General features: G+C 42.5%; 1 protein-coding gene across 1 annotated transcript in view; it reads right to left on the reverse strand.

The window, feature by feature from the left end:
- Nucleotides 1-525: 525 nt before the first annotated feature.
- Nucleotides 526-18,619, reverse strand: part of ajap1 (adherens junctions associated protein 1) — a 98,331-nt gene continuing 80,237 nt past the window's right edge. Inside the window, exons 3-6 of the mRNA XM_079558067.1 lie at nucleotides 11,939-12,026; nucleotides 11,401-11,640; nucleotides 6,773-6,891; nucleotides 526-1,407 (exon numbers count right to left, since the gene is read on the reverse strand). Coding sequence (XP_079414193.1) covers nucleotides 6,819-6,891; nucleotides 11,401-11,640; nucleotides 11,939-12,026 — 401 coding nt within the window. The 3' untranslated portion in view covers nucleotides 526-1,407; nucleotides 6,773-6,818. The remainder of the gene's footprint in view (nucleotides 1,408-6,772; nucleotides 6,892-11,400; nucleotides 11,641-11,938; nucleotides 12,027-18,619) is intronic.

The raw sequence follows: 18,619 nt of genomic DNA on the forward strand, positions 1-18,619 counted from the left end.
GGTGATTTGGAAAAATAGATATAGTTGGGGTATAACTTTTACTGTAGATTACTTACTTACTTAAATGTAGGTTAAACAAAAGAGAGAAGTAAAGTAAAAACGTAAAAAAAAAAAAAACATTTATGTAATATTTTCTAATAGAAAGAAGAAAAAATGATGTATTTGTTGCAACAAAATCTGAAAAATGTATAGAGCCAAGTTTAAATCCCCAATATCATATTGTGTCTTTGCATAAACTAATTGAGAAAAAGATATGTTAAAAAAATTGCCTTGCCTAAAGTGGAGATGTGGCTCTAAAGTTTAGGCTGCAGATCGACCCAGCAGAAATTCACATTTGGGATCTTCCTCAAAGGAAGTGACCATATTTGGATTCCGCCGCGTTGTGTGGGAGGTGAGAGCTAACCAACGGTGCAGGCCAGGATATTTTGTGAATGGAGACGGCTCGGTTGTCGTCGCAAATGTCTTTCATGTCCGAGCTAAGATATTAAGGGAGAAAGCTGAGCTTTTCACCTGCCATGTCTTGCCATAATTATTGCTTTCAGACGGGGCTATGGAGGATGGAAAAGCGAGAGAAATGTAACGTTAAAGCCACCTGTTCGCCCTTGGCTAAACTGCTTTTGCCTACAGCTGGTAAGGGCTCTATATAACTACAATAAAAGTTTTTCCATATCACCCACTCGTCGCTCCATTGATGCGTCACTCTGGCCCCTTTGTGGTGTCTCGGCCCTCAGGCTTCGAACTAAGGACAGCTTTATGGAGCATGTTGAGCCTCGCTGGGGTAATCTCAATTAACAGTGCGAACCTCTCGATCGGGGTGCGGCAGACTTCGTGTAAAAAAATAGACATACTACTCTGTCCTAAAATGGGACCATTAGAAAGAATCAGAAAATCAACTATTCAATAAAGCATATACCGTTTTTTTTTCTTCTCCTTCCTCACTTCCTGGCTCCATTAATAGAATAGTAATTTGTATAAATAGGATTTTGCTGAACACATTTCTTAAAACTATTCAGAAACAAATACATATATATTTATATTTATATATATATATATATTTTCACATTTCTAAGAAAGAACCAAAAAAAAAAAAAAAAAGAGTTGTAGATACAGATTAAATAGCGCTTTCTGTGAAGTCCGTCAGCTGACTGGGAGTGGCACATAGTGGCATTATTGGCACATAGTTCAGAGAGTTTGTGGGTCCGCCGCTGGAGAGGCAGCTGGGGACACTTCCACGGAGAGAGAAAGAGAGAGAGAAGTCTTTTCATGTTTTTGGTGAGACGTCCACAGTCTGGTCCCACGTGTGACGGAGCCGTCGTCCATTTCCCCCAAGAAGAGGCTCCTCGTCTCGGGTAGAAAAATAAACATCCACCCAGCTCCGGACTGAACAGGTGGACATTCCAGAAGGTCCTGCGGAGAGAATATAGCAGCCAGGTTAGATCGCACAAACGCCACCGACGGCAAAAGTGGAATGACGGGGTGGCCGTTAAAAATAACCCTTTGACCTGGGAATGAATGTGATTTGGAGAGATGTTTTTACTCAGTTACTTTCGGTTTAATAATGTACTGCAGGGCTCCAGTTCCACTTCCACAGCGACAAAAATAATCTAAAGTAGGTCAGTAATAAATCTTTTTGCATTTGAAGTATGAAAATACATTTCTTTGCTCAGAATCACTCAAATCATGGTCAAATGCTCTTAATTTCAGCCATTTTAATTTATCAAAATATAAAAAAATGAGGAAGAGGAAATTATCTCCTTTTTCTTGGTTTGGGAGAGACATTTTCGCCTTTACACTGTGTTTTGGTAAGTGACATTTGCTTAAGGCCAGGCTCGAAGCAATTACGCGGGATTTGGAATAGAAACTTGTTTCTATTTGTGCCCAGTCATGGACTCCAGAGACACAACTGGGTTTTGGGACATTTTGAGTTGGACATAGAGATTATGAAAGTGTATTCCCCAAGCTGTCCAATGATGTGTAACACCTGGAAATCTGATCATAGTTGGAGAACCTGTGAACAGTTTAAGCTAAGCACCCAGGATATTTCTAAGCAGAGAAAACGGCTTCTGAAGTTATGCTCCCAGCAGCAAGTCTCTGCTGCGGGAGTGACAATAGGGCTAATTTACATCTCATTTAGATAAGTCATACCCCCCTCTAAAGCTGTAAAGAACAAGGGGGAGTAAAGGCAAAAGGCAAGAAAAATGTGCCATCAAGGAAAAAAAAAGTTTGGAAACAGGTAATATATAAATAAATATCTCTTGAATAAATCCACTTCCCATGGAGCCGACCTCTACAGCAACTAGCATCACAATGACAACTAGCAACATTTTCCCAACACACACACATGTGACCAGAGGGAAAGAAGAACACACACACGGTCATTAGTGCCATGGACAATGACTACGTTATATTATCCAAAAGCAAAACGCAAACGTGTTAGCTTACCACGTTAGCTTACAGCACAACAATGGCCTCATCATTGCTCTGCTCAGCAAACTCGTTCACTATTGTGATCAAATCCATTTTCTTCTCAGTTATTATGCAAATCCGTGCTACATCCATCTGTCTTAAACACGCTCTGAAGGCGAGTTGGTTCGGGAAACGTAATGGTCAGCAGGGGGCGCTGTGCATGCTTACAGCCAGGGCATCATCAATCACACTGGAAAAGTTCACTGGTTTCACACGGTAGTAGTATTCGGCTTTCAGAGCATACCACACACGGGGAAGCATTGCATAATAATGAAGCCACACACACACAATGACACGCCCCCACGGTGTGCGCTCTAACAAAACAAGCCTTTTTCAACCTGAAAATTGATCAACAATAGGCATATGTATAAAACTGCCTTTTTTGCGTGGCATTTGTTCGCTAAACAACGCAAACCGAAGCACGCCCCTACAGCTCGCTCCGAAATCTCCCAAATCAAGCCGGTTTAAACATACCAATACTGCTAGCTTAAACATGGTGAGGCTTCTTCGTGACCTCAACTGAACGATTCTGCAAAAAAGCCCCAAAAAGCAAACTTCTTGGTCAATTTGTGCTATTGTGAGTCAGCCGACTTGGCTCTTGCAATGTTGAAAGTGTTGTAAAATTGCCCATTCTTCCTTACAAATGTCTTCCAGAACTGAAGGATCTCTGGGCTGTCTCCCACAAATTGCTCTTTGAAGGTCCATCCACAGATCTTCCAAGGATGTTTAGGTCAGGAGACTGTGAAGGCGACGGCTAAACCTTCAGGCTGCACCTTGTGAATTTTGGGCCGTGTTTAGGATCATAAGCCATTTCACAGATCGGTGACAAATTTCCTCTGGAATTTGTCGCCATTGAATTGAAACAGTTCTTCGTCAGCACAAATATTGCCATCTCGATGATCAAAAACATGGTGTCAAAAATGTCAGCCAGCATTGGATGCACCGAACCAGTACTGGACGGAAATATGGAAGGATACTTTGTGTGGAAAAGTCCAGTGGTCCTTTTTTTAATGTTTTTTCATTAGTTTATTAATAACTCAGACATAACTAGTCATTGACGTGTAACATCTCAAGAAAAAATAAGACTTTATTGATCTGGCCTGGAATAGTATCAGATACAGACACTCAAACCCGCAGTATTAGTATTGGATGTAAAGAAGCAGGATCGGTGCCGCTCTCGTCTTATCTGGGTTATACACAGTCACTACTGGTGTGAGAGAGCTAGTCAACTCCCTCCCAGTCCACCTGCAGCTCTACCCGGCTTCATATCTGGGTCAAACTCAGGCGGTACATCTCCCCCAGGCCCCGCGTCGGAGGCCGTGGCGTGCGCTCATATGGAGGCGCTGCCCTATATGAGCCGGGGCGTGACAAATAGCTCAGATCAGTTCGAAAACAATGAATAAAAACACCTTCATTACCTCACGGCTAAACCAGACAAGGCTTCAAAGCTAATGTCGGCAAAAAGGCACTGCGACTGGACCCCGGTGGCTTCATGCTGCAGATGAGACATGAGTTTGAATGTATGGAATCACGGCATTGTTAATTTGAAAGCTAAGAGTTAAATCACTGAGCTTAAACTAACTTGAGACTTGGTGGGACAGGACCAAGAAGCTCATTTTTAAGGCAATTTTAGTGTGGCGCTTAATGTGCATATGACACATTTACCATAGACATAGATAGAGGCAAACAATTTTAAACTGTTGCCGTGCCGACCATGTTACGTCAATGGGAAATGAGTCAAACTGCTCTGGAACTTAACCTTTATCTATGTCTCTTCCTGTCAGCAGCTTAAACATTGAAATAGAAATACCTTTTCTGCCCAACATTTCTACATTAAAACCGCTGCAACTGAAACTCTGTGTTCAGAAGGCCTCACAGTCCTCCACCCATGATAGTTTGGAAATAAATATGTATTTTTATTTCTATTAAGATTATACATGGGTTTCCAATTACATCACGCATAGTTCCGGTGGCCATTTTGAACACCGAAGTAAAATTATGCAGTACTACAACATGCAACAATATCTCTACTCAGGATGAAATTGAAAAACGATTGATTGACAGTGGCATTTTTATGAACTCGTAATCATTGCTGAAGAAGATAACAGTAAAAACACGACCCCAGAGACACACATTTATGTGATATAACCAGGAAATGTGGCTCAGACACAGCAGCTCTGTCTGTGGAGCTACAGCAGGATTTACTAAAGATCTGCTTCACTCTGATGTGTGCATTTAGTCTTCAAACAGGCAACAGAAAAACTTTACAGTTTGTCATGTCAACAGTGTCTGAGTCAGTGTTTAAGCTGCTCAACACGTTAGCATGCTACCGGTTAGCAACTGTCAATGGCTTCAACCCGATAAATACATGTGTGGCTCACATCTGTGAACACTGAGGAAATACTACAGTAACAGCTCTGAGCTCTGTCACATGTTGTATCCAAGGCTGGATGTTTGGGGTTCAGGGCTTTCTCTTGGAGAGGTCGGAGCTGAGCTGTTGAAGCTAAATGCTATCCGGTAGCATGCTAGCATCTTAAACACTGACTCACTGGTTTCTTAACATAAACGTGTGTCTCTGGGGCCGTGTTTTTACGGTTTTCTTCTTGAGCAATGATTACGAGTTGATAAAAATGCCACTGTCGATCAGTTTTTCATTTTCATCAGATATTGTTTTATGTTTTAGTACTGCATAATTCTACTTCGGTATTCAAAATGGTCGCCATAACAACAAAAGTCACATGACTGAAAGGCATGTATAGATTTGATCTCTACATGATCACTTTGTTTGAAAAAAGTGTTTTCACAACTGAAAGTGAACGTTTGGCCTGATACAAAAACGATTGTCACAAAGTTTAGGCACATTTCTTCTTCAATAAACACAACTAAAAATGGGGTAATTTGACCCAGAAGGTTCTGCTCCATAAAGGGTCTCCGAGACGACCCCTGGAAATAAGGCGAGTCTCCAGGTAGTCTCTGTGAAAACGAACATGTTTGTGTAGATCTCTTTGGTATCTGACAGGTAGTATTCAACGGATAGACCACATGGAGACTTTTTCAAGTCTCCACTGAAATTGAACCTGTTTTCACCTAGACTACCTGGACCTGGGCCTTATCTCCAGGGGACATCTCAGAGACACCTCCATGACCAGCAGCAACTCCAGTCTCCAACTAGTCTCCAGGTCGGTGAGATATGCCCTTAAGTTCTGGTTCTGGGTTCGATAAAGACAAATCAAAATGAAATATTACACTTAAACGATTTATTTGTTTCTTTAGACAAAATTGCATAATCTGCGGGTGGTGCGTAGAAAAAGAAAAATACATATCGCGATCATTTTTCTTCATAAAGTTGCTCATGGAAACACCAAAAATGTCACCTTTAACCTCTTAACCCCCACCTGAACCGAGTGCATTTTATCCAGTTTGGACAAGGATGAAAATGCAACAAAAAAGTAACAAAAAAGGGGACAATAACACAATGGGAAAAAAGTGACGGAAATAGACTAAAGGGTGATGAAAAAGTAACATAAAAGCCACAAACGAGTGACGAAAAAGGTGATGAAAAAAAGAAGAAAAACTGAGGAAAACCATGGCAAAAAAACATTAAAAAACATTAGAAAACATGACAAAAATGTGATAACAATGCAGCGACAACGGGTCAAAAAAGTTCAGGATCAGTTATGCAGCTTAGCTTTCAAATGAGGCGTTACCCTGGCCTATAGGCTCCAGTCGAGAAGCTTTAGATTTGGGTAAAGCTGAACTAGAGAAAATGCGCCCGGTTAGAGGTTAAGTTAAATGTGATGGTTCAACTGACCCCGAAACCAGGTTCAACTGACCCTGCTCCTGCGGTAAAAACATCTTTAAAACCACATATTCCAGACAATTTTTAAGTTAATGACTGTTACTGTTGTATATGTTAACATTTTGTATATGCAACTCTCCAGCATCTTCCTTTTTGAAACGCTCACTCCTGTGAGAAGCCTGGGAGACCCTTGACTTACTGGATTAGATAACAGTTAAAAGTGTAGGTTAAGGGTTAAACCAATGCATTGATTTTTCTAAAAGAGTGGGCGCTGTTTGTGCAGAACTTCATCATTTGACTTATTTATTTCTTTTACCATGTTTCAGAATGTTTGACCTTTTGTTTAGTCAGACCTGTTGCTTAGTTACTTGAATAATAAATAACCTTTCATTGGATATTTCAGTCAGTTTGTTGTTTATGCTAATTCTGTTTGTGAGGAAAGGTTGATATGCCAGTGGTATTGGTCTGTTATTGTATTGAATAAAAATCTGTGCACCGTGTACTCACCGGGCACACCCAGCCCCCCGGGGGGAAACCCACAGCCTGGAGCCCATCAGCAGGAGATCTCAAACCACTTCTCTGAGACGAAGGCCACGGGGATCAGCTGCCGCTCTGTCGGGGACGGCCTGGGGACGAGAGGAGTCCGGGTTAGCACTTAGCACGACGACAAAGAGATAGCCGGTGGACGTGCTCTTGTAGAGGAAAACATTCAGCCAGGTTTTACTCGAGACCCGGATTAGTCCTGGTTTTATGTATGAAGTCTGGGACATTACGCGTGTGTTGTATTATTGGCTAAACTATATTCTATTCCACTGAGTCTTCAATTCATCCTCATCCAAATCCACTCCTAAACCCCACCGGGAGCCAGTGGAGAGAGCGGAGGACGGGGGTGATGCGTGAGTGTCTGGAAGTGTCGGAGAGGAGACGGGCTGCCGCGTTTTGTACCGGTTGAAGCCGACTGAGGAGTGATTGGTTAAGGCGAGACACTGCAGGTGAATAGGGGAAACTTTTGCTGAACATTACAGATATAAATATGAGAAAAAAAGTATTGCATTTTTTCTGTCATTTTATGTTTTCACATAAAAATAAGGCATTTTGAGCATTAAAATGGCCAAAATTGCCTATATTTTGGGCAACGAAATCAAAATAATGAATTGAGCGAGATTAAAATTATGGTTTTATTTTATTGACATATTAGTAACAAAGATTTTTTCAGAGGGGATTTTAGATATTTTGTTTAGTTTTTCAATAAACTGATCATCAGGGAAAAAATCTGTAAAAACTCAAATTCCGCCTGTTTTTTTGGATTCAAAGCTGAATAAATCAGGCTAGGAATTAGATATTAAAAAATCCCTCTGAAAAAACCTTCAAAATATTGTTAGGTCTCAGACTGGAAAGTTTGTAGTCTGTTGGAGCTTCTATAAGGGCTCACCCTCTGCCCGAGTGCGGTGCGGCATCTCTCATTCAGGGAAAACCAGCCCTGAAGTTTTGTAGCGAGTGCGCATGCGTGGCCCGTTCTTCGACTTTTCCGCACCAGGCCTGACCAGGCGTCTCGTAGGAGGAAAAATACCATATTTGGGTGAAAGCGTCATCATGGGGCCCCTTAGCAGCACACGAGGATGTAAAATCTGTCAATATTTATGAATGAATACCCGCGGGACTTCCGGGTTGCCCCCACCTCGCAGACGGACAAAACATCTTAAAATAATCATCATGCCGGGTGAGTTTTGTCATTTTTATACTCTGACATGAAAACTAAGATGTAAAGGGAGGAAAATAGATACAAATCTCCACATCGACCACTGCGTGAAAAATCAATACTTTCACCTGCCGTGTCTCGCCTTAAGTCCAGTGTACAGTGTTACAGTAGTCTATCCTCGAGCTGATGAAGGCATGAATGGCCTTTTCAGCTCGGGACAAGAAAGATTTGATCTTAGCCGCAACAACTGCACTTATCTTATCAACATGTTCTGCAGTGTGCCTTTAAATATGGGATATCCAGAATGTCAATAAATAAGTATTTGTACATTTAAGTACATACTTCTCTTTTAAAATAAACATATGGAGTGGTAATAAATGCATTCAATGTGCAGCGTTTCTAAAGAGTTCAAAAAAGAGTGATATTGGTTTATGAAAGCCAAAAGACTACACAAAAACAAGATGAGTCTAGTTTATGGAGTCATGAAATGGTTTAGGTTTGTCCTGAATGACCTGCTTTAGTCCCGGTTTGGTCCTGGTTTATTCCGGGCTTACCCTTTAGTCCTGGTTCTGACATTGTTTAGTCCTGGTTTAGACCTGACTTAGCCCTGACGTCATCCTGTTTTCACTATGATACGTAAAGCCGTGTGTGTGTGTGTGCGTGTGTGCGTGTGTGCGTGTGGCCGCTCATATCGCCTCCTGTAATTGCGTGTTTTGATGTGGTCAGTGCTGCTCCTGACCGATGGCGCCGCAGAGAGGGAGACAGCGCAGAGGTGTGAAGTGACTCATCACCACAACAATGGGCTGCGAGAACATGTCCTCTGTCTGCTCTCCTCCATTCCGCACACAAGCCCTTTTTCCAAAATCACTCCTGCCTCTCGTCGCTCCCGACACAAGGAGAAGAGCTCACAGCCATCGCAATGAAGGGGAGACTTTGTTTTATTGAACAATGTCTAATAGTATTTAGAGTAGGATTCGACACATCTATGTTGACATGAGAGAACCTTTCATATTGCAGCCTGGATGGAATTGGAAGTGGCCAATCTTGTAATCCATCGTATTTTTTGCAGTGTGGTTAGCCATGGGGAACATGCAGGATGTGTGGCCCAGGACTAAGGTGGTTGCTGAATCAGGAAGAATGACTAAGAGAGCTGTTTTTAGATCGATACAGCATTTTCTAACCAACAAAGTGTAAGATAGTGATCAAAATACCTGCAGTAACATGCAAAACCGAAGAACGTAGAGAAGAGGAATTGCTAAAATGACATAATCTCACACTTGTGAAGAACCCCAAGGTGCCACATGAGAAAGGTGGGCGCTCTCAGGGAGGTCCCAGAGTCAGGACTAAACATGGTGAGAACCTCAGGGAGTGGTCTCTAACTAGCCTGGAAAGCCATGCACACTTTTACTATTCTTTATGTACTTCTTAGTCTGATGGTCGGATGATTTCTCCATTGAGTTCTTAAGGGCGTGATTGACCAACATATACAATACATGTAGAACATCCTACTAAAAATCAGCCAATCAACAGGCGAGCTGCTAAACTATTCTATTACACATGAACTATACAACAAAATGTGTCCTCTACATTTAACCCATCCCCCGACACCACTGCACAACCCACTGGGAGCACTGGGCCAGTGGCAGGGCTGTGCCCAGGGACCCATCTCCAGATGTGGAGGGCCAGACTGGTGGTCAGAAACACCTGGCTGGAGGATTCACCTATTGTACATGTTTTTAGTGGTAGGGGAAACCGGAGTACCCGGAGAAAAGCTACGCCGACACAGGGAGAACATGCAAACTCCACACAGAAAGGGGAATCGAACCCGGGACTTTCTTGATTCGGAGCACGAGCGCTAAACCAGCCCATCAAATTTGAGAGTCTTCAGTCTTCCTCATTTGATTGACGCTTTACAAATTTGCATCTGTGTTTGATCTGAAACATATGGGGTGAACATGTGGCTGTGAGAAGACCCCCAGACGCTCCTCCTTTTGAACAGGAAGCAGGGCAGGCTGGCTGGTCAGTAACCTGGCATGAGCCGGACTGATATTACAGTGCCAAAAACATTCCCACTGATATCAATCTAGGATTGGCATGTGTTTGTGACATGTGCAGCAGCAAATCATGTTTTTCTCATCATGGTCACGTTGGTAATAAGTATCTATTAAGTTGAAGGAGAAAAGGCAGAGTGCTCACTGAGTATATGCTAGTGGGATAGAAGTAATCTATACAAACCAGATACTTTTCAGGCTCGTGGGCCGGGTCACTTGTAGAGGAGAAAGAGCTGAGCTGAGGTTCTCTGGATAAGCAAAAGAGCTCTTTTAATGTAGCGTCACCTAGTCGCGCTTCGACTCGTGGCCTTCATCAGGGTAAGTGAACAACACATGTGCAAGCCCATTTATACTTAGGGTGCTCACATGATCACAGTCACATGACGTGAAAAAAATCCACAGCATGCGATTGGGGGTGACAGACTTTCCCTCCTTTGTAGGGAAGCATTTTGGATGGACCGTTTAAAAGCCATGACCCACCCAGGTTTAAATGAAGAAATTGAGTTTTCCCTTAGAGGGCCCGGTTTTACTTTTCTTCATCCGACATATTCTATGTCCATTGGTGATTATGTGATATTGATAATCATTGTGATTGTGATTATGTCATATTGATAATGTTCCACTCTGTATCAGTATCTGTGTCAGTGCTCACCTCTCAGCAGCTTCGTACGGTTTACTCTGTCTGTTAACATTGTATGTTGAACTGTATTTGCACTGCTTTATGCAGTTATGATCTTTGTTAATAATATTGACTTTTTTCACATCATGTGACTGTGATCATGTGAGCACCCTCATTTTAAATGGGCTTGCACATGTGTTGTTCACTTACCCTGATGAAGGCCTCTACAAGACCACGAGTCGAAACGCAGGTGACACTACAATAAAATAGCTGTTTTGCTTATCCAAACTGCCTCGGCTCAGCTCTTTCTCCTCTACTAGTATCTATTTGGTTTTGGTCCTGAACACTGAAGGCACGAGCAGTTCAATATGAATTCTTGTGTGTTTGCCAACGCACAAATACCATAAGAATTGAGCTTGCAGGCGTTGTAAGCTGGCCAGGCTGCTCTCCTGTACTGACCACAGCGAGGCAGAATCCCAGAAGATGTGAGACAGGCCTCAGCTCTGACAATGTTCAAATCCAGGCTATAAAAAGGATGAATATGAAGCAAAGTATTTCATCTGCACGTTACTTACTTTAATGTCAATCTATAGTCTATGGACTGATTTGTAGAACTTTTAGTGTCTGTGAAACTCTTGGGTATGAATTGTACACTACAAATACATTTGCTGAGCTCTGAGCTCTGGTCACCTGACTGCTGACAAAGTCCACTAACATCACGAGTGCAGTTGTAAATATCATATGTGGCCATTATAAAGTGACCTACCTGTTGCCGTTGTAGGAGCTCTTGTAGACGGGCGTCTGCTGGATCATCTCGTCGGTGTAGATGGGCACACCCCCGCGCAGGCACTCGTGGGAGCACTGCAGGCTGTCGTAGGCAGTGAAGATGTCCACCTTACTGGGCACTCGTGCCGGGGTGAAGTCGGTCAGGTTCTGGCAGCTCTCCTCTTGCTGGTGGATCTTCCGCTGATGGCTATTGTGGCGACTGTTTCCGGACTGCGCACAGCTACAGAAACACGTACCAAAGACAGCAAGCAAAACGGGAAATCATACCCAGAGCCGACACGTACATCTTATTTCAGTGTTTCATTGACAGATATGAGTTCAGTGAAACTAGACAAAATCCTTACAGAAGTCGGTCATTTTTATGCTTTATATAAGTGGTACTTTTTATAAACCTCGCTAACAATGACAAAGTGGGACACGGGGGCGTGGGGTGGAGGGGGAACCGTGGCCTGGATGTCTGCGCAGTGGAAAGTAGGACAAGTGGTCACCCTGGGAGATAGAAACAGATCGTGTCCTACCAGTTCTTAAGGACCAGAGTCGTGATCAAGGCTGCGATGACCATGATGAGAGACACAGTGATTGTGATGATCTGGTGAACCGCCAAACCTGCAAAGACACACACAGAGAAGTGCAATTTACCATGGACAGTGTGCAATAAGGTCAGTCGCAATAATAAGGCAGTCCGGGAAGCTGTGGGAACACGCTGGTAATGAGAATCAAGTTTCAAGATGGTTTTCTTTATAAGCCGCAACTGGAGATGAAACACCTTCAAGAAACAACTTAAAGTCAGAACCGGGTCGAGGTGATGCTGCAGGACGACAAAAGTTAGTTTTAAAGATGTCAAGCCAAGGGAGAATAAGCCTCTCTGGGAATCACAATTTTCACTTTTTTTGTGTGTCATTTTCTAGCATATCACACAGATAAAGTCAAGCCCAAATCTGGTCCATATTGATGTTTTATTTTTCACAGCAGGTTGCTTTCACGTGACACTACAACATTCTAAATCGCTTATATTTTAACACTGAGGTGGATTGCAGCTGAGCATTCGATAGTGGGCACTATGGTAACTGTCGAACTGCAGAGTTTTTGTCTTAGTTTCTCGATCATCACTGAGACAATCTACATAAAACAAAAACTGTCTCAACGTTCAATGTCCCCTCTGTCAGCACTTGCAAACTAATGTCTAATTATTTTCTCTGAAAGGTGTCCAAAACTGGTGACAATATTCAAAAGCGTGTGTGATTTTGGCCAGTAGAAAAGACTTTCAGTCAAAAGAATAATACGTCAGGTCTGTGAATCAAATCTTTTCCAAACACTGATGAGGTACAGCATTTGGCAATTTTCTGTTGTTGGTGAATTCTTTCAAAAACTGTCTTTGTCCCATAGAGTTAAACCAAACAAACAAATGTTTAGCTTTGAGATGCTAAATGATTAGCTCAGCTATGCCTTAATCAGTGATAAAAGACCTTTTTATTTGATGAATCAGAACCCCTCTTTCCCACATAAAAACCACATGAACACAAACCAACTGGGGACAATGGCGTCACATCTCGGAAAAACGAGCTCCCCAGTCCACAAGAAAGCACCATATACACAGACGGCATTGCGTCATACAAGGGGGTGTGGCCTCGCTGAGAGGGAAGGAAGTATCTTTTGGGAAACACAATTATTTTTCACTCTTTTTATAAATTTTCTGGTGGAACATATTTATCACACTCAAAGTCTAAATTGGGTCCATATGGACGTTTTTTCACTGTGGACTTTTTTTTTTGCTTCAGTAGAAGCAAGAAACCGGCAGTCGTGATTAGCATTAGCATGTAGTATGATTCTAACATGAAGAATCATGTTAGCATTCTCTGTTATTTATGTATTTATGGGCTGTTGAACCACGTAGCTCCTCCCCATGTCTTTGTATCTTTATTTCGTAGAAAACTATATTCATAATTCAGCGTTTGTTCAAGTCGTTTTTGAGTAAGTTTACATTTATTTCCGCTTTGTTTTCCCCCTCAACTGCTTTTAAACATGACCATATATGGGCAATTCAAGACATGTCTTCTGTATCTATTGCAAGTAATGCTGCGTTCATGTGAACTGGGGAGATTTTTTTCCCTGAGACAATAGTTTTTTGCCCATGTGCTTTTTATGTCGGAAAGTGGGCATTTTATTGTCAGCTAATATCACTGATTAGCATTTAACTGAGCTAACCTTTTACATTTGGTGTTAGCGTCTCAAAAGCTAAAGGTTTATTGGTTTTATAAAATATCCCGTACATTTCCGCATTAATGTCGGGCATTTCTCTCACAAAATGTTACTCTAAGGACGACAGCTCACACTAAACACACTAAACAAGAAAGTCTAACCAAAATGCTCACATTACACCATCAATTCCACTGACTTCTGCCGTCAAGTGGAAGTCGGCAAGCTCGTTTCGCCCAGTTGTTTTTCCCCAGCTCCCAGAGACCACATGAACCCTGAGATTGATTTAAAACAGAAAATCGTGGAGCTTGGAGTGCATGTAATCTGTATTTGCAGTCCCCAAATCTGAATAATAGGTATTTGGAATGTACTGAACAGTGTTGTTTTTGGCAGCCCTCTTAGTTTTAGTCGTGGGGCCCGACCTTGTGCTTCTAAACGCAGACTATAGCACAACATTTTGCACGGAGTCGAAGCGCACTTTGAGATCTTGCCACTCCAGACTTAGCACATTTAAGTGGGAGGTAAGTGGAGAAACACCCGTGGCCAGTGTTGATGTTTTGTACACACAGTCATTTCCTCCAACCAGAGTCCGGGGTGAGAGGGAGGGGGACTGGGGGGTGAAGATGTGCATTTGTTTTGGTCGCGTTAACGCAATTATGGCCAAGCGAGTGCTGTTCCACACCACAGCGGGACCAGCTGTATCGACATCTCTTTCTCTCAGGTCACGAGCATTGTTTAGCTCATGACGGGGTTAATAAAGTGGTTAAGTTTGACCTGTGAGAGCCTCTAATGCTTAAGGAAGAACACAAGGCAGTGCCATGTAAACGAGTACATGAATGTGAGGCTGACATCAGAGACCACTCTCAGTGCTGCTGTAGTAAACCACGCCTCAGTCGACCTCTTTATATAAGCGACGCCCTCTCGCCAGTGGTGCAGGCACACAGCACAACAGCAGCGGAAGTTAACCATTGCGTTTAGAGTTTGTGCTGTCCTTGCGCCAGGCACAAGCTGGCCCTTAGTCTTTTAGTGTTTGTCACATTTGAGTCATTTCTAACTGCGACAGTATTAGTAAAGTTTAAGTCGATGAAAAGGGTTTTTGTCTATTTTTTACTTCAAAAACAGTTATTTAGTACTAGCTGAGACCCGGCCTTCGGCCTGGCCTCGCTAGTGTCCACATTTGATATTCTGAGATTATGAGTGATTACAAAGAAATGTCCAACCCGTCACACAGTTCAGCTGTAGACCAGTGGTTCCCAACCCATTCCAAAAACTATGGCCACTACAAATTTTTAAAAGAATGAATGCTGAAAAAGATTTCAAACAATCTGCAATTGGAGTGTTTGATGCACCCGTGCTCCTTTCTTATAAACTACATCAACAATATGTTCGCTAAACTCAGACAGTGGAATAATTATGGATAAATATTAGGGGTTCAGCTCTAACGGTTTGGGTGACGGTGCAGGACCCGTGGTTTGGTGCATCACGGTAGTGCACAATCAAAAAAATAATAAGTAGGTTTTGAAATGAAATAGCCTAATGATCGTTATTAGACAGTATTTATAACCTTACAATAAAATTGGCAATGCTTTCAAAGCTGCTTTAGAATAAAATGTAGGCCTACCTCTGGGCTCACAATACGTGAAAGCAAAATAGAAAACAAATGGTCCAGCAGCAAAGGAAAAAAAAAGAAAAAAACCTACGCAGTGCAGGCCATGCGCTCGTTAAGTGGTAGTTTCATTTTCGCTTTGACTCACACGGAGGATAAATCAGTCGGAGCAGCGCGTTTGATTAGAGGCTCGTGATCGAGCAGGTTTTGGGCAATGTTTTGCGCGTATTTTTTGTCGGAGACAATTTGGAGACGGAATACGGCCCACGCGCGCGCGCACACACACACGCACACACTGCCCTGTTTGGGTGCGCGTACACGCACGGCAGTCAGATGTCGTGCACTTGCGTTTTTGTGACGGCGGGTTGTCCTCGGACAGCAGCACCAAGGTCCATATGGACGCGTGGTCAAAGCCCGCGGGCGGTGGGACCGTCACGTGGGGCCGGCCGCGGATGTAATAGTCTTATATAGCGCTTTTCCAGACGCTCAAAGTTGCTGAACAATTTGATGCATTATTCATTCACCCCATACTCGGTGATGATAAGCGAGGCAACCAGTCTGCGCACATCACCACCAACCACGTATACACTCAGTACTGTCGCCAGGCTTCCTGGTGTTCCCAAACGGTCTCCCATCCCAGTCCTAACCAGGCCCGTCCCTGCTTAGCTTCAAAGTCGGTATGGGAAATAAACATGGCGGCGCCCAGGCAACGGCCATTGAGATAGCGTTTTCTATTATAGATTAATATTTCAACAAATTAAATCAGATAAGCATTGAAAATCAGTATTGGAAATTGGGACTTAATTTTTAACACATTGAGTGCCAACAACGGAAAAACTTGTTATTTTAAATTATTAATACACCTTACGTGTAGCTACGTGGTAGCTCTGTGATGAACAGAAGTGAATTAAATGCCAATCAAAAACTTGTGAAAAGTCACGATCTGGACATTTTATATTAAATTTTTGCATTTCTTTCTTTTTTAGTCTGGGGGGGCGTGGTGATGTGTAGTGAACAGCTGTAAAGCCGACACTTCTCTCTCGCGCTCTGGTTACAATCGGTCCAAGGACGACCAAGAAACATCCTAAAGTCTTCAATCCGAGGCTGTTTAAATGCACACGCGGTAATGAGCGAAAGCGATCGATAACATGTGGTGTTTCATAACGTGTCAACAATGTTACGAATATATTTAGGCATTTGCCGCTTCCCATAACGTGAGTGTCCGTCCAGAGAGGAGAGAGGAGTTAATCAGAAAGGAGAGTGTTTCATAAAACCCCCGTTATCTCCGTTTCTAAAAAAAAAAGAAAAGGAAAGTGAAACTGTTTCCCCCTACAGAGAGCTTAGATTTTCACCTTTCAAATGAGTTTTTAAAAGTCGAATTAAAAGTCTGGATTGAGCCACACTCTGCAGCTAAATCCCCAAAACAGCGCGACACTCAGTGTGTTAAAATGAAATGTCACAAATATGATCTGTGTCTCAGGACAATTGTCCAATCAGAAAGCAGAATGAGCTCCAGATCCTACAGTATAACCAGTTTAGAAATAAACTTCCAGCCCCTAACCCAGTCATTAAAGCTCAGCAGCTGATCTCTAGAGGTTCTTAGCTTTCAAATGTTCACACAAACCTGTGCCTGTGTTCATGTGCCGCCTTGAACCAACCAAATTCAGCAGCAGTGACGTTTTTTAAAGCACTAAGAGCCTCCCACGAACATTCACTCTAAGTTTACACATACATCGATTACCAAAACAATCGTTAGTCGCAGCCTTCGTCCTGCACAAGCACCTGACGGCAGCATGGGCAGAACTGAACCACTGACCTTTGTATCAGAGGTCAGACACTCTCCCAACAAAGCTACTACTAACTGCAATGCATCGTACCGAAACATGCCCCGTATACAGTCTGTGTGTGTGTATAAATATATGTGTGATAGCGCTCTCCACAGGCCGCGCTCAGTCCCCTGCGAGAGCTCTGAATCACAGAGTTGGAGGTGACTTTGGGGCTAAGCGCAACTTTTCACGCTTCATTTTGTATCGATTCTGAGAGCGGCGCAATGAGATCTCCTGCCGTATAAGAAGGCCCGGTGTGTTTTTTTCTTTTTTTTCTTGTTCCTGACCGCTGCGTGTGGGGGGAGCGGAGGGCCAGGTTTTACTGACAGCAGCTAAAAGCATTTCTGTGTCCTGGCTCCATTACATCATCTGTATTCAACTGCATGTACAAATGAAACATTCCCCCGAAACATGCGACCGTTGCTCTTCATCTACAATGTGTACATGCATGTGGGAAAACGGGACGCTGTATCATCGGGCGTCCGTTTTACAGATATATTCCAATATTATTTGACGACTCAATTGGACGGGAGTTAAAGCCAACGGCAACAGAAGTGGAGTGTGGGAGCGAGCCTGTGTTTGTGGAGTTTAGAGATGCCGGAGACAACATCGTGAGTGCAGTGGGGTTTATTTACTCTGCGGTTCATCTGCAAGAGGCAACAATAGTCTGGATATATTCTGGTCGGTCATTAACTGTAGTGATTATACGACTCTTCACAATGTAAGTAGAACGCTCCATTGACTTGAATGGGATTTTCCAACGTTCTACCGGTCATTATTTTCTTTTTTTTAAACAATGTGTTTATTGGATTTTAATGAACATTTACATAAAAAAAACAACACACACACACACAAACACACAGACTATTGCCAGCACAAGATAATAATAACAAAAATAATCATAATATTGACAAATTTAAAATAAAATATTAAATATAATCAAAACTCAAATTACTAGTCACTTTTTTTCCAAATATTCAACCAAGGGTCTCCATATCTCTTCAAACTCCTCACCTCTTCCTCTCGTAACATATGTAAGTCTTTCAAGGGCAACGCTTGATGTCATTTCCTGTGTCCATACTTTTATTGAGGGAACGTCCACATTTTTCCAAAATAATGCAATTGTTCTCCTGGCCTGCAGGAGACCAAAATCTATAAGGGTGATTTTCCTTTTGTTGATAACAAAGTCCTTGGGGTATATCCCCAGAATGCACAATGTTGCACAATGAGGTACTTCAATTCCAACTATTGTGGAAACAGTTTGAATGACAGATTTCCAATATTTCTTAATTTTCCAACAGTCCCATACGCAATGAAAAAGAGTACCCTTATCGGTAAGACATTTATTACAGTTATCAGGAATGTCAGGGGTCCATTGATGCAATTTTACTGGAGTTACGTAGGTTCTCATTAACCATTTATATTGTAACAGTCTCATTCTAGTATTAATTGTTTGCTTTTGTGCTTTAAGACAGGCATTTTCCCAATCGCCTACCTCAATATTTTCTTGAATATCTAATTTCCATGCTTCCAATCTGTTTTTACTAGATTCTGTATCATTTGACACCAGA

Source organism: Gobius niger (genome assembly GCF_951799975.1).
Source record: "Gobius niger genome assembly, chromosome: 6".
Lineage (NCBI taxonomy): Eukaryota > Metazoa > Chordata > Actinopteri > Gobiiformes > Gobiidae > Gobius > Gobius niger.